The sequence below is a fragment of the Trichosurus vulpecula genome, chromosome 8 (genome assembly GCF_011100635.1).
Source record: "Trichosurus vulpecula isolate mTriVul1 chromosome 8, mTriVul1.pri, whole genome shotgun sequence".
Classification (NCBI taxonomy): Eukaryota; Metazoa; Chordata; class Mammalia; order Diprotodontia; family Phalangeridae; genus Trichosurus; species Trichosurus vulpecula.
In genome coordinates, this window is record NC_050580.1 from 182,844,189 (window position 1) to 182,860,555 (window position 16,367).

Sequence of the window (16,367 nt, forward strand, 5' to 3'; positions counted from 1 at the left end):
GACCCCAAAGTTTGAATTACATCCTCTGGGCCAGCATCACTGTTATCTCATTAAACCCTCATTATATTTAACCAAGTTCATGGCATCATTGATTTAGAACTAAAAGTGACCTTAGATCATCTCTTCCATTCCTCTCATCTTGCAGATAAGAAATGGAGACTCACTTAAATGTCTTGCCCAAAGCCTCACCGATTGTAAAGAGCTGAGACTGGACCCAGACCCTTTTTAAAAAAAATCAGTATTTTTACCATTGTACAGAGCTGCCCAAGGGTGACAAAATACTGCCAACTATCCATACTGGTTTTAGAATGGAGTCCCTGAAGTTTATTGTCACATTTCAACATTGTACTTTCAAAATTAATATAATAAAATACAATACAATATTACAACATATTATATGTATTCATGTATATATAATATGCATGTATTATAACATAATAAAAAACTATTTAATATATTATGATTTATAATATAATTATATTATCTATTATGGTATAATATGTATAAACCTGAAAAACTGCTGTTGATATGTCTTTAAAGATGTTTTAACTTATATTACTATTTCGGTATAGCTACATACTCTAGGCATGTTTATGGAAAAAAGAGAAGTGAGAGAGAGAAATAAAGGGAGAAGACAGAGGGAAACTGGTGAGTGGTGGAGTATGGACAGCTGGAAGAACACTGACCATGAACCCATGAAGGCCTGATCCCAGTTTGGTCACTAATTGACTACATGGCCTTGGACAAATCATCTAATATGAGGAATTAAGTGATGATCTCTCCCATCTCTGTCACAACATGTTTCTAAGAATAGACCCATAGTCGTGTGATAGGAGCATATATATTTTGAAAAACACATAGGATTTTTTGATTTTCTTTAGAATCCAGTACCTTCCTTGTCAGGATATCTCATTATCTCTTAGCATGTTTCATGGATAAGGAAGTTTCTAGCTAGGACTTGATACACTTAGATCCTCTCGATCTTAACTTAAATGATAACCTTAGTTTTCTGATCTCTAAAATGTGTGTTGTAATTGTGGCAGGACAGGTTGGTTTTTACAAGGTCATATAAATCAAAAACATATATTGAACACTAGGCTAGCAGAATTGGGTAAGATACATAATCTAGATAAAATACAGTCTCTCGAATGTTTAATTTAGAAGGAGGAATAAGATTCTGACACATTTGACTATAGTGCACAAGAATACATAATAGGTTCATTATATATAAAACATAGTGGCCAGGTTGGTCAAGGTAGAAAGCTTTTGCAGACAGGGTGATTTTGGAAGGCTATATGGTAGAGGAGACATTTGAACTTGGATTTAAAGGATGGGTGGAAATGCATCAGATGAAGAAAAAGAGGGAGGACATTGCAGCCACAGAGGACAATATAAGAGAATACATAGAGGTGGAAAAGCATAGGCTGCTTTGGCATATAGAAAATAGTACACTTGAACTGTAGGAGATAGTGTGTGAAGGGGAATTGTCTTTCAAAGGTGAAAGGTAGGCTAATGCTAGATTTTGAAAGGGCCTTGAATGATGGACAAAAGACCTTGAACTTGGAAAGTAATAGGGAGCCACTGAAGGTATCAGGCAGAGGGATGATATAAAGAGATCTATAACAAATTATTCTAGCAGTTATATAGGTTTGGAGAGTAATTAAGTGGAGGTAAAAATGACTATCAGGAAGCTATGGCAATGATGGGACTGATTAATGTTAATGAAGAACTATGCTTAGTGATAGGAGTAGAAATAGAAAGGATGATAAGATACAAGAACTTTTATAGATGTTGAATTGAAAGAAATGGATAATTTATTTGATAAAAGAAATGAGAGGAAAAGGTTAATTAAATTAAGTGATATTGACAGAAATAGTGAAGCTCAAAAAAGGAACAAACTTAGGAGGAGAAAAACAATACATTCAGTTTAGGACACATCATTTGAAGTGCCAGTGAGACTTGCAAGTAGAGCTCTCATGTGGGCAGTGTGAGATGACAGTTACTTAAAGAAAAGTTTAGGATCTAACACGTAGTTGTGGAATTCTGGTTTAAAGAGAGTGATTAAAGCTATGGATATGAATGAAACTGGAAAGAGAAAGAGGAGATTAGAAGAAGATCAAAGAGAGAATTTTGGTGAACACTGGTGTTAAAGGGTAGGGAAGAGAACAAAGACAGCAAATGAGTGAGGGAACAAGAAAGCTTTTAGAGATATGGGAGGAGAGTTAGGAAAACTTGGTGTTTCTGAAATCAAGAGAGAATATAGGAAAAGGGAGTGGCCAATAGCGTTAGGTACTGCCAAGTTGTCAAGAAGGATACTATGGTGAACTCTTATTAATCCTCATTGATAGAATGAAGAGGAAACCCATCTTAGGAAACTTACACTATCTCCCTAGCATACAGTCTCTTTCTCCTTAACTCCATCTTGTCTATGTCCAAGACAGTATGGTATAAAGGAAAAATAAACACTGAATTAAAATCTGCAGACCTAGGTTTGAGTTATGTGAGTGACTTAGGCTAAATCAATTAGTTATTCTGAAAATTTGCTTTCTTAAGCTATTTCAGAGAAAGAACTGTTCCATTTTCACTGTTACACTAAGGCCTAGCACCACACCAGGCATATAGTTGGTGCTTAATAAATGCTTATTGAATCATTCATTTGTGAAAATACTTGTGCACAAGCACATTGCAAGATGAAAAGAGTTATATTGAAATGATCATTGTAAGTCATAAAGTAATACATACATACAATACATACATACAAACACTCATATATGTGTGTGTGAAAGCCATTGTGATAATTAATTGTCCTAAAATTTCTCTAATCACATTATTCTCTTCTTTAAGACCTTTGATGTCTTCATGTTCCAAGGCTAGAAGCATTCAAAACTCTCCACAATATGACTCAAATCTTTTAAATCTTACCTCTGACCCCTTCCTAGGTTGACCTTTACTACTCCAGTCAGACAGCTCTACTAAACATACCTCTCCACAGTCTCATGTTTTCACCCTTATTCATGTCATTTCCCATTCCTGAAGTGCTTAACACTCCTTCTCGGCCTACTCAACCCTCAGTCATTGTCCTACAGTCAGATCAAGTTTTATATCTTCAGTTAAGCTTCTTTAGCATTCTACCCTAAAATGATTTCTTTTCAATATCTAACTTATTTACCATTCATTTGTCATAGGCCCATGTAATTTATCTTTTATGCATGTATCTCAACTCTCCTTTAGTATGTCAGGTGGAGTATAATAGGATTTGGAAGAGTATGAATAATAGATATACTTATCTACTAGGGTATATACTAGATGAGCATAATAGAGTATCTACTAGGGCACTGTAGAGTATAATAGAGGAAAAAGAGTATCATCTTCTATACATAGTAGACACCACAAAATGCTTGTTGATTGATATTACAAATTGTCATTTTATTGTGAGGTATAAAGTTGTAATTATTATCTTAGCTTGTTTGTAATGGCTGTTATTACGCTATCAATCAATTATTTCTTCTCTGATTTTCTTCTCTTTAGGTGGTAACAACCTGTAGACTGAATAAATGGCTGGAGGAAATCAATCCATTGTGTCTGAGTTTGTGTTGCTGGGCCTCTCTAACTCTCGGGAGCTTCAGCTTTTCCTCTTTGTGATCTTCACCATAGTCTATGTGGCATCTGTACTGGGAAACATTATCATTATCCTCACCATTGTCTCTGATTCCCATTTGAACTGTCCCATGTACTTCCTGCTCAGCAACCTGTCTTTCATTGACATCTGTCAGTCCAACTTTGCCACACCCAAGATGATTGCTGACTTTCTTGTTGAGCATAAGACCATCTCCTTTGAGGGCTGCATGGCCCAGATCTTCCTTCTTCATAGCTTTGTTGGAAGTGAGATGATGTTGTTGGTAGCAATGGCCTATGATAGATTTATAGCCATATGTAAACCTCTGCACTATAGTACTATTATGAATCGGAAACTTTGCATAATTTTTGTAGCTATATCTTGGGCTGTAGGGATTCTTCACTCTGTGAGCCACTTGGCCTTTACTGTAGACCTACCATTTTGTGGGCCTAATGAGGTAGACAGTTTTTTTTGTGACCTTCCCCTGGTGATTGAGTTGGCCTGCATGGATACATATGAAATGGAGATTATGACATTAACCAACAGTGGCCTTATCTCTCTGAGCTGTTTTCTAGCCTTAATTATTTCTTATACTGTTATATTAGTCACTGTCCGGCACCGTTCTTCAAGTGGTTCGTCCAAGGCTCTCTCTACCTTAACAGCACATATCACAGTTGTAATTCTTTTCTTTGGGCCATGCATCTACTTCTATATCTGGCCTTTTAGCAGACTTTCTGTAGATAAATTTCTTTCTGTCTTTTACACCGTTTGTACCCCTCTCTTGAACCCCATCATTTATTCCCTTAGGAATGAAGATGTCAAGTCTGCCATGAGGAAATTAAAGAACCGGTATCTCAGTTCCTGGAAATATTAGAAGACCACCGTGAAAGAGAATCCTCCTAAGTAAAACACATTCCCTAGAAGATCATAAAAATTTCCTGCTGAATTAAAAAATTGGATGAAATTTGCTCCTGGTTTTAACTGATAATGAGGATTACGACTAATTCAACAATCTTAATTGACAATGGATTTACTTTAAAATAGAATATATTAATTATGATAAATTTATTATCAAATCCCTCCCCTTTACACAATTGGGAAAGTATTTGCCCTTCAAATGGGCAATAAAGAGTAGTTTCATAAGGATCTATAACACAGAGGGAAAAAATGAATATTAGAGTAATACTGAGTCCCAATCATAGATTTTCATGCTCCTTGAAAAAACAAAGGTAAGGAGGAATCAAGTCCCCGTCTACATCTACTCTAAATAAGGTAAATTGACTTTTATAGTTGGCTCAGTTTCTTGACCACAATTATTTCAGCTTGATTCCCACGTGAAATTTAAGTAGAACAGAAGAAAACCTACAATTGGAGGAACAAGCATATTTCTCACAAAAAAAGCATCGTGGAATAGGTGATGGAAAAGTTTGTAATTGCCATTGCTCTCAGTTTAATGTTTTTTTTTATTTTTACAATATGACAAAAGGTGTCAGCCTTGTTCATAGATGTCATTCATTAAAATATCAGTACAAATATTTGAGCCGTTATATTGGTTAGAAGAAATTTCTTGGGATTTCACATAATAAGACAACTGTGGCAACTGTACAATGCCAGACATTGAGATGACTAATGGACAACTCCATCAATGATCCTGGAAACTTGATGATTATCTGTGTAATTCTTCTGAATTGTGCCAAGTACATTTTTGGTTCTGCAATTGTTATTAAAATAATTATTCATTCATTATGGGTGCTTTGTTTCTTTTGCACACTGCCCATGCTGGTGTAATAAGAGGTAATTTTGTTTGCATCATTTGTTAACAAGCCAACCTTCTATAGCAGGGTACCAGCTTGGATTGATTAATTATACTGTTGGTTATACCACCTGTACCTGAGCATGGTTCCAAGGGAAAGGCTCAAAATCTCACTTTTGTGGTACATACATATCCCTTTTCTCCTTCCTCTTTCAATTTATTATGCACATCTAAGGATTTAAAATTGGGTAGCGATCATGTTGAGTAAGGAGACATAAATATTATTCCAATAGAATTAGTACAGCACCAATGAGGTGCATAGAGGCTGTCAACCTCTGTGAACAGGCCTGGCTTTACATTTATAGAATATCACAGAACTACAGAATTTGAAAGGACCTGAAAACAATAAGCTCTCTAACTTACATTCAAAGTAGCCATTTATTCTTTGCTTTAAGAGTTCCCACTTTCTCCTAAGACAATCATAGCTATAATGGCTAGTAATTTTTTCTTTACATTGAATTTAAATTTCGATCTTAGCAACATCCACACATTTGCCCAAACCCTCAATTTGTTACTATAAAAGTATGAAGCTTTGACTCCTCCTTCCCCTTGGGTTTTTGAGAAGATCATATGAAATAAATATTTAAAATGATTTGCAAACTTTAAAGCACCTCATAAGTGCTAGCTGTTATAATTATAAAATGCTTATTATTGTTACTATTATTTTACCATAGCCCCAGTTTTAATTCTTTTAAATATAGCAAACAATATTTATGAGGTTACAAGACAAATAGATCAGATTAACTGATCTTTAATTTTCTATCTTCCTTGCTTCTTTCTTTCCTTCCTTTTTCTTTCTGCCTTTCTTTTTTCTCTCTCTCTGTCTCTCACTGTATGGCTCTCTCTCCTCCTGTTTTATCCTAAATATTTGTCTCAGTGATTTCAAATCAATTATAAATAATTTTAATTGAAGTAATTAGAATAGCAAGAATTGGTGGGAAATCAGTGACCTACAGTGATTCCATATTGTGACTTAATTCTGGCACTAGCTCAGTTCTCTTTTCTAAAAATTAATATTATTTATTTAATATTTTTAGTTTTCAGCATTGATTTCCACAAGATTTTGAATTACAAATTTTCTCCCCATTTCTACCCTCCCCCACTCCACTCCAAGATGGCATGTATTCTGATTGCCCCATTTCCCCGTCAGCCCTTCCTTCAGTCACCCCACTGCCCCCCATCCCCTTTTCCTTGCCTTCTTGTAGGCTAAGATAGATTTCTATTCCCCATTGCCTGTATATCTTCCTTCCCAGTTGCATGCAAAAACAACTTTTTTTAACATTTGCTTTTAAAACTTTGAATTCTAAATTCTCTCCCATCTTCCCTCCCCACCCACCATCCCTAAGAATGTAAGTAATTCAGCATAGGTCATATGTGTATCATTATGTTAAACCCTTCCACAATACTCATGTTCTGAAAGACTAACAATATTTTGCTCCCTCCTATCCTATCCCCCTTTATTCAATTTTCTCCCTTGACCCTGTCCCTTTTCGAAAGTGTTTGCTTTTGATTACCTCTTCCCCCTATCTGCCCTCCCTGCTATCATCCCCCCTTTTTTATCCCCTTCCTCCTTCTTTCCTGTGGGGTAAGATACTCAACCAAGTGTGTGTTAGTCCCTCCTCAGGTCATATGCGATGAGCACAAGATTCACTCATTCCCCCTCACCTGCCCCCTCTTCCCTTCCTACAGAACTGCTTTTCCTTGCCACTTTTTTTAAATTTCTTTATTTATTTTTAGTTTACCACACAGGGTTCTACATAGTTTTCAGTTCCAGATTTTCTCCCCTCCCTCCCGCCTCCCTCCCCAAGACGGCATGGAGTCTCATATAACTGTCATGTATAACTTCGCATTGAATTAATTTATGCACTAGTCAAGTTGTGGAGAAGAATTTTGACCAATGGAATGAATCATGAGAAAGAAGAATCAGAACCAAAAAAAAAAAAAAACAAAACTCAAAAACAAAAACAAGAGAGAAGCAAAAAAGGCGAGCATATAGTATGCCTCGATCCGTATTCAAACTTCACAGTTCTTTCTCTGGATGAAGATAGCATTCTCCATCTTGAGTCCCCTGGAGTTGTCCTTGCCCCTTAGGTTGCTGAGAAGAGCGCAGTATGCCAGGGTTGGTCCTCACGGAATCCATATATCTGTGGCTGTGCACAAAGTTCTCCTGGCTCTGCTTCGCTCACTCAGCATTATGTAGTGTAGGTTTTTCCAGGTTGTTATGAAGTCTGCATCATCCCCATTTCTTATGGCACAATAGTATTCCATCCCCTTCATATACCACAGCTTGTTCAGCCATTCCCCAATTGATGGGCATCCCTTTGATTTCCAATTCTTGGCTACCACAAAAAGAACTGCTATAAATATCCTTGTACATATGGGTCCTTTTCCCGCTTGTGTGATTTCTTTGGGATACAACCCTAGATGTGGTATTGTTGGGTCAAAGGGTATGAACATATCTACAGCCCTTTGGGCATAGTTCCAAATTTCTCTCCAAAATGGCTGGATCAGCTCACAACTCCACCAGCAATGCAACAATGTTCCAATTTCCCCACATCCTTTCCAGCATTTATCATTTTCCTGTTTTGTTATTTTAGCCAATCTGACAGGAGAGATGTGGTATCTAAGAGTTGTTTTGATTTGCATTTCTCTAATCAGTAGTGATCCAGAGCATTTTTTTCATATGCCTATAGATAGCTTTAATTTCTTCCTCTGAAAACTGCCTGTTCATATCCTTTGACCATTTCTCAATTGGGGAATGGCTTGTATTCCTATATAGTTGGCCCAGTTCCCTGTATATTTTAGAAATGAGGCCTTTATCAGAGATACTAGTTGCAAAGATTTTCTCCCAATTTTCTGCTTCCCTCCTAATTCTTGTTGCATTGGCTTTTTTTTGTACAAAAACATTTCAATTTGACATAATCAAAATTATCCATTTTGCATTTTGTAATGCTCTCTGTCTCTTGTTGGGTCATGAATTCTTTACTTTTCCATAAATCTGATAAGTAAACTATTCCTTGCTCTCCCAAATTTTTTGGTAGTTCGATTGGTATGGCACTGAATAGATAGATTATTTTAGGTAAAATTGTCATTTTTATTATATCAGCTCGGCCTAACTTTTACGTGAGATCATTTAACCCATTCTATCTCTCCCTTTCTCCCTCTCTCAATATATTCCTTTCTCATTCTTTAATTTGATTTTTTTAGATATCTTTCCTTCATATTCAACTCACCCTGTCCCCTCTGTCACCCCCCCTCTCTCTCTATATATATATACAATCCCTTCAGCTACCCTAATACTGAGGTCTCATGAATTATACACATCATCTTTCCATGTATTAACATAAACAAAACAGTGCCACTTTAGTAAGTCATTTATGGTTTCTCTTTCTTGTTTACCTTTTCATACTTCTCTTGATTCTTGTGTTTGAAAGCCAAATTTTCTATTCAGCTCTGGTCTTTTTACTGAGAAAGCTTGAAAGTCCTCTATTTTATTGAAAATTTATAGTTAGCCTGTGAGCATTAAACTCAGTTTTGCTGGTTAGGTGATTCTTGGTTTTAATGCTAGCTCCATTGACCTTTGGAATATCATATTCAAAGCCCTTTGATCTCTTAAAGTAGAAGCTGCTAGATCTTGGGTTATCCTGATTATGTTTCCACAATATTCAATATTCTTTCTGGCTGCTTGCAGCATTTTCTCCTTGATCTGGGAGCTCTTGAATTTGGCAACAACATTCCTAGGAGTTTTGTTTTTGGGATCTATTTCAGGAGGCGATTGATGGATTCTTTCAATTTCTATTTTGCCCTCTGGCTTTAGAACATCAGGGAAGTTTTCCTTGATAATTACTTGAAAGATGATATCTAGGCTCTTTTTTTGATCATGGCTTTCAGGTAGTCCAATAATTTTTAAATTATCTCTCTTGCATCTGTTTTCCAGGTCAGTGGTTTTTCTAATGAGATATTTCATATTGACTTCCATTTTTTCATTCCTTTGGTTCTGTTTAATAATATCTTGATTTCTCATGAAGTCACTAGCTTCCACTTGCTCCAATCTAATTTTTAAGGTAGTATTTTCTTCAGTGGTCTTTTGGACCTTCTTTTCTAATTGGCTAAATCTGCCTTTCAAGGCATTCTTCTCCTCATTGGCTTTTTGGAGTTCTTTTGCCATTTGAGTTAGTCTATTTTTTAAGGTGTTATTTTCTTCAGTATTTTTTGGGTCTTCTTTAGCAAGTCAGTGACTTGTTTTTCATGGTTTTTTCGCATCACTCTCATTTCCCTTCCCAATTTTTCCTCTACTTCACTAACTTGCTTTTTCCAAATCCTTTTTGAGCATTTCCATGGCCTGAGACCAATTCATAGTTTTCTTGGAGGCTTTTGGTGTAGGCTCTTTGACTTTGTTGACTTCTTCTGGCTGTATGTTTTGGTCTTCTTTGTCACTGGAAAAAAAAAATATTCCAAAGTGTGACTATGAATCTGAGATTGTTTTCACTGCCTGTTCATGTTCCCAGCGAACTACTTGACCCTTGAGTTTTTCGTTGGGGTATGACTGCTTGTAGGGTAGAGAGTACTTTGTCTGAAGCTTGAGATGCTTCACTGCTATTTTTGGAGCTACTTCTATGCAGTAAGCTCTGCCATAGCAGCTCTCTTCCTCCCCTAAGAACTGCCCAACCTGGACTGTGACTCAGACAGAAGCAGGCTCTGCACTACAGTTCTCATCTGCTCCTTAATTCCTCCCACCAGGTGGGCCTGGGGCCGGAAGGAACTGCAGCTGTAGCCCTAGAAGCAGCCTCAGAGCTGCACCACCTCCGCCACCCCTGGGGTGGTGGCTGAAAAAGAACTCCTTTCACTCTGTCTCACCAGATTTTCCCACTCACCTTCTTAGTTGTATTTGGTGTTTGTGGGTTGAGAAGCCCTGGTAACTGCCATAGCTTATTGATTCAGGGCACTAGCCCTATTCTGCCTGGCTCCTGGTCTGTTTGGTCCTGGCACAGCCCACACTGGGCTCTGCTCTGCTCCCAGCTCTTTGCGATAGACCATTCCTAGCTACCATCTAGGTTCTCCTGGGCTGGAGCCGTGCTTCCCTTTTGCTATTTCATGGGATCTGAAGCTCTAGAATTTGTTCAGAACCATTTTTATAGGTATCTGGAGGGACCTGGCAGTGGAACTTAAGTGAGTCCCTGCTTTCCAGCAACCATCTTGGCTCCACCCTCCTCAGTTCCGTTTCTATTCAATTGTGTGTCTATTCCAATTTCTGTCTTATGACAAAACTTTATTCAATTACGGGAATTATGAGAAAACTTTATTGTGTTGTTTGAACCTAGCCCTGTGTTTTTGGGAAGCCAGAGACCACTTCTAACCTGCTGCTTAGGAACTTTTTACTAAGGACATATATTATGCTGACTAAAAATCCAGTCAGATCTGAAGCAAGGAGTTTTCTCACAATGATACATCTCAAACAACCTATATGTCTTATCTGAAAACTGACTCCATATTGATTAATCAATTATTGTTTCCATGCTCCTAGGGAGAGTGGAACACCTCTTTTTTTTCTGAATTCAGAGAATTGCACCTGTTTGTTATCCCTCACCCAAGTTGGAAAATCCATACAATTAGGAATCAGATTGCATAATTTTGTATCCTGGTTTTTCTTCTTTTAATTACTTGGTCTTAATCTATTGATGGTTTTTGATACCTAAAATCTGTCTCCCTTGTATTTGGGGTTCAGTGCCAAAACTGAGGGGTCTGGTCCCAGTTTGTTAAGCAACTGGTGTGCATCTTTCACCCGCCATATAAGGACATTGAAGTTTAAACCTCAGTTCTGTCACTGACTACACCTATCAGACCATAACTTCTTAAGTTAACTTTTCAGGATCTCAGTTTCTTTACTAAATTAGAAAGTTCAATTAGTTGTTCTCTAAGGTCCCTGCTAGCTTTAAATTCCATGACTTTGTTAATATTACCACCTAGCTGGATATCTGGCTGTGTCTCAACTGACTAGATTCATTTAGATGCCTGGAACAAAGATTTCCAGGTTCCTGTCAAACTAAGGATTTTTATTATTTCTTGATTTCTAAAGGAGTCATTGACTTCCATTTGGCTAAATCTAATTTTAAAGGAGTTATCTTCCTCAGTAATGTTTTGTACCTCTTACACATTTGTTCATTCTCTTTACATAGCTTTCTTTACAAAGTTTTCTTGCATGACTCCCTTTCCCTCATTTTCTCCTCCACTGCTCTTACTGGGTTTTTAAAATTATTTCTTTTTGCTCTTTGTAAATCTCTTCTTTAACTCTTCTAAGAATTTTTGTTGGGCTTATGTCCAATCTGCATCTTTTTTCTTTGAGGCTTTGCTTATAGATATTATCAAGTCATGGTCTTCTGTGTTTGTTTCTTGAGCTTCCCTATTATTGTGGTAAATTTTTATTGCCAGAGTCTTTTATTTTTATTTACTCATCCTTCCAGCCTACTTCTTGACTTTGAACTTCATGGCAGTGTTGGGCTCTGCTCACTTCTAAATGAGATGTCTGGCCTGAGCTTCTGTCTTTTAATGAGCACCTGTTGTTTTCACAGCTCATTCTGGGGGCCTGCAAGTTTTCAGTGACTCTTAGGTGACATAATCCAGGGACAAGTTTGTTCACTTTCCTCCTGATCAGGCCTCTGCAAGTTCCTAACCCGAGTTTGGGTTTGTTGGATTATATGTGGCCTAGTTTAAGTAGACAGTTATTGAACTCAGCCTGCTGTGAGTTTCTGTATGTTGAGGGACTAAAATACTCAACTCCCTTTTGCTGTTGTTTTTCTGTCTTGATTATTTTAATAAAGGTTAAAGGTTAGAACTAAGTCAACCTTCTCTGCTCTTAGCATTAGAACATATCCCAATGGCATTTTAATCTGGTTCATCCCTACTGGGGAGTTTTAAGGGGATGAGTTTGACATCTCTGCTTTGTACCGATGAAACCATGGGTCTGAATTTTTTTTAATGTGAATACTGGAGGAGAAAGCAAATGATGATTTGGGTGTAGTTGAACTGTATGCCCAAGAACTGAGAAAATACTTTTGTAGCTACCAGAATATCAGTAGTCAATAATATTCAGACTGAATTCAAGGCAAAATAAACCAGTGAAGTGGATTTACTAAAAGGCACTTGAAAGCCTTCCTGCAAACTATGTTCCAAGATGCATAGGTCACAAATATTTTGACTCATTAAATTTGCTTTGAGCTGTCTCCATAATTCTTACTGCCATTCATATCCTATTTGCTATTTCTACCTCATATTGTTTCCCATCTCACAAGAGCAAAAGAACATACATATCTGATCTTACCCATAGCAAAGTCATGGCCCTTAATTATTCCAATAAGAAATTCTGTCTCCTTCGTAGTTAATGCCAATTTTCTTGATTATGGTAGGGATTGCACATCAGGTAATGATTGAATCACCAAATGCTTATTTGCACTCTGCCTATTTTAGTCCTCTTTATACTCAGATATCAACTCTTCTTATCTAGTAAATAGCATAGAGCTTGAAAGCATCCCCCAAAACTTTCTATGAAGAAAAAACATTGAACAAAGAAAAAAATTAAAATGAGAGATAACGATTTTCAATTTCTCTTAATTTCTGACTTTAATTAGCCCTCACCTGAGTTTCTTGGGGTCCTAGGAATGTGTGTCAATATTTCATGTCAAGGATACTTTAGGCAAAGGACATCTGTGAAAAGATGCATGGAATAGGGTCAAGTAGGATCAAGTTATAAACTCTGAAAATGACAAAAATTCAAGGTGACCTTGGGAGAGGCATAGTGGACAGGGTGTGGACATGAAATCAGGAAGAAGCTAGGTTCAAATCCTGCTTTACACATACTAATTATGTGAACTTAGGCAAGTCCCTTAACTTCATGTGATTCAGTTTCCCCATTTACATAAGAAGGGGGTTGATTCAGATGGTCCTTAAGGTCCCTTTCATGTACTCTATGGTTCAGTGACTCTGGCTTCCTTATTATTTTTCACACAGGACACTCTAAATTCTGGATAATTTTGTGGGTTGTTCCCACATGCCTGGGACTCTCCCCCTCCTCATTTAAACCTCCTGTCTTCCCAGATTCTTTCAAGTATCAGCTAAAAACCCACCTTCTACAAGAAGGCTTTCCCACTTCTCCTTAATCTTAATGTCTTTTCTCTGAGATTTTCTCTAATTTATCCTCTATATACCTTGTTCATTGTTTGTGCATTGTCTCAGGCATTAGACTGTGTGTTCCTTGAGAGTGGGGACTTTTTTTGCTTTCTTTTAATCCCCGATGCTCAACATAGTGACTGGCACACAGTAGGCATTTAATAAAAATTGTTGACTTGACAATATGACTTTCTAGGTCTAAATTTGTGATCTTTATTCCTTGTAGGTTGTGCCCTCTCTTGAAATCACAAAGCAATAATGTCCCTGGAAAAATCAAAGAAGAATGTTTTAATAACTCCCACAGCAAGATGACTTCATCCTACAAATATTTTCCTATTGGTCACTGACAACTGTGGTTAGTTTTCGGAGTTTTAATTTTTGGCTAAGTGGAAGATAAATAGATGTGGTTTTGTTGGTGGAAATGTGATTAATTTCAAAGAATGATGGTTTTGGAATTTCCTTTTCTCTTTCCTGATGCTTCTTCTTTTGAGTCAGCTTCAGAACTGGTAGGTGGAGATAGATAAGATTCACTCACATCAAAGATACAACTTGGGCACCATGATGACAAACGTCAAAAAGGGTAAAGGAAGTGGTCTTAGCTTACATTTATATTAAAGGTTAAGAAGACTTTAATACTATAAGAAGTATCTGAGACACCTAAGATGTTTGCGTGACTTTTTACTTTAATGGTTTTCATGGTCTTGAAATGGTCTTTCTCTTACATTTGACTTAAGCCTTTGACTCCTTTAGTCAAAAATATGGGCAAAATTGAGAGTTGATCTTTAATGCAGACGGAACAGAGAAGAAGCTAAGAAGTAGGAATGAACCTTAAGGGAATATTTTGTTGTCCAGGCATTGTTTAATCATTTGACATAATTAGCATGTTTTTCAAAATTCAGTATCCATCCAGGATTTTTACGGAACATATGAGAAGAGGCACCTTTTCTACTGAGACTAAGCAGGGCTGATGATCATAATTGTCATTTGTTATTAGGAAAGAGGCTGAACAAAATAACTAGATCTTCATTGGCACATAATAAATCATAATCATCAGAATCTAGGAGATCTTCTGAAATTAGCTTCAGGGAAAACATTCAGAGGATGAAATAGGATTTATCTTGAGCCTCTCAACATTTGGGAGGACAAATGTTTTGAGTAAAGTCATTCAACTAAAATGGGGAGTTCTCAGCCCTACAAACACATGTAAATAATTTCTATTTGACTTAGCTTTATTAAGAGCATTAGAAGTGAACCTGTGCAGGCACCTAGAACTTCTCATCATGCAGTCAGTCAGCCCTCAAGAATCATTGAGAGATATCAGTGACAGGGGCAACTAGGTAGTGCAGTGGATAGAACACCAGCTCTGGAGTCAGGAGGACCTGAGTTCAAATCTGACCTCAGACACTTGTCACTTACTAGCTGTGTGACCCTAGGCAAGTCACTTAACCCTGATTGCCTTCCAAAGAGAAAATATATTTATGTGTGTATGTGGTGTGGTGTGTGTATGTATGTATGTATGTATGTGTATATATATATATATATATATATGTGTGTGTGTGTATGTATATATATATGTATATGTATAAATATATACATATATAATCAGTGATGATATTTAGCTTGTTCCATCCATCCTGCACTCTATCAGCTGCCTCATACTTTAGATTAGAGTGGTATTTTAGAAAAAGGTAATCTTTTAATGGCCTAGAATCAGTTACTGGCTATTCCACATACTGTGTGACTTCAGGCAAATTATATAGCCCCTCTGAGTCCTAATTTTCTCATCTATAATATGAGGATAACAGTACTTTTACTCTTTGCCTTATAAGGTGGTTGTGAAGAAAGGGCTCCTATTATCCTTAAGTGCTAGAAAAAAGTGAGATATTGGCAATGTGATTCAGCTCATTGGTGTAGGGAGGGGATTTGGGAGCAAATTAATAAGCTAGGCTTTTTTGATTTAAATGATCAACCATTTTGGAGATAGAAAAAGGAACTCACTCAAAGCCTTAATCAGTATCATGCTCTATGAATACTATGGCGGCATAGTAGGATAAAGGTGCACATGATACGTAAGAACAAATCTCACAATAAAAGGCAGGACATGGTTATTTAATTGAAAGTAAATTTCCTGCCCATATTGTAGAGGAAGTGAAAACTATGCCTACACAATAGCAAACATCTATCTGAATTTTTTAATAAATTTATCTAACATCTGTAATGCTCATATATGCAAACATATTGTATACACACATGCATATATATACACATATGCGTGTATATACCTACATGTGTATACACGCATATGTATGTATATGTACAAATTTACATGTGTGTGTATACACCCATGCCCTACATACATGCACACATATACATAAAATATCTTCAAAATCTTAACGCAGTTTTGCCCTAAGACTTTTGGGATACTCTCTATACATACTTATGCACCGCTACATGCATGCATGATTCCATCTATTTATACATATGTACATATGTGTATGTATATATGTAACAAATACAACAACATGATGAATTTCTACATGTGCCCCCATCCAGTTGCTTCCTGTCTCCTCCATCTTCCCACAGGCGTGCGGACTTTTCACATTCCTGAAACTATCTCTTTCAGTCTTTCTTTCTCTCTTAGTCTCTCTATTAAAGTCCTTCTGTTCCTTCAGGACACAGCTCATATTTCACTATTAGAATAAGTCTTCCTAAGAACCCATGGGATAGAATGGAAAGTTTATTAGATATGGAATGAGAGGACATGGATTGAAATTC

General features: G+C 36.9%; 1 protein-coding gene across 1 annotated transcript; it reads left to right on the plus strand.

Moving 5' to 3' along the window:
• The first annotated feature begins 3,554 nt into the window (after positions 1 to 3,554).
• LOC118829749 (olfactory receptor 4K1) lies at positions 3,555 to 4,490 on the plus strand. The gene has a single exon (XM_036736644.1). It carries the CDS (start codon positions 3,555 to 3,557, stop codon positions 4,488 to 4,490), a length of 936 nt encoding a protein of 311 aa, XP_036592539.1.
• Positions 4,491 to 16,367: the final 11,877 nt, after the last annotated feature.

Bases quoted from the DNA above. Each gene is read 5' to 3' on its own strand.
- LOC118829749 (XM_036736644.1), top strand. From the start codon at position 3,555: ATGGCTGGAGGAAATCAATCCATTGTGTCTGAGTTTGTGTTGCTGGGC.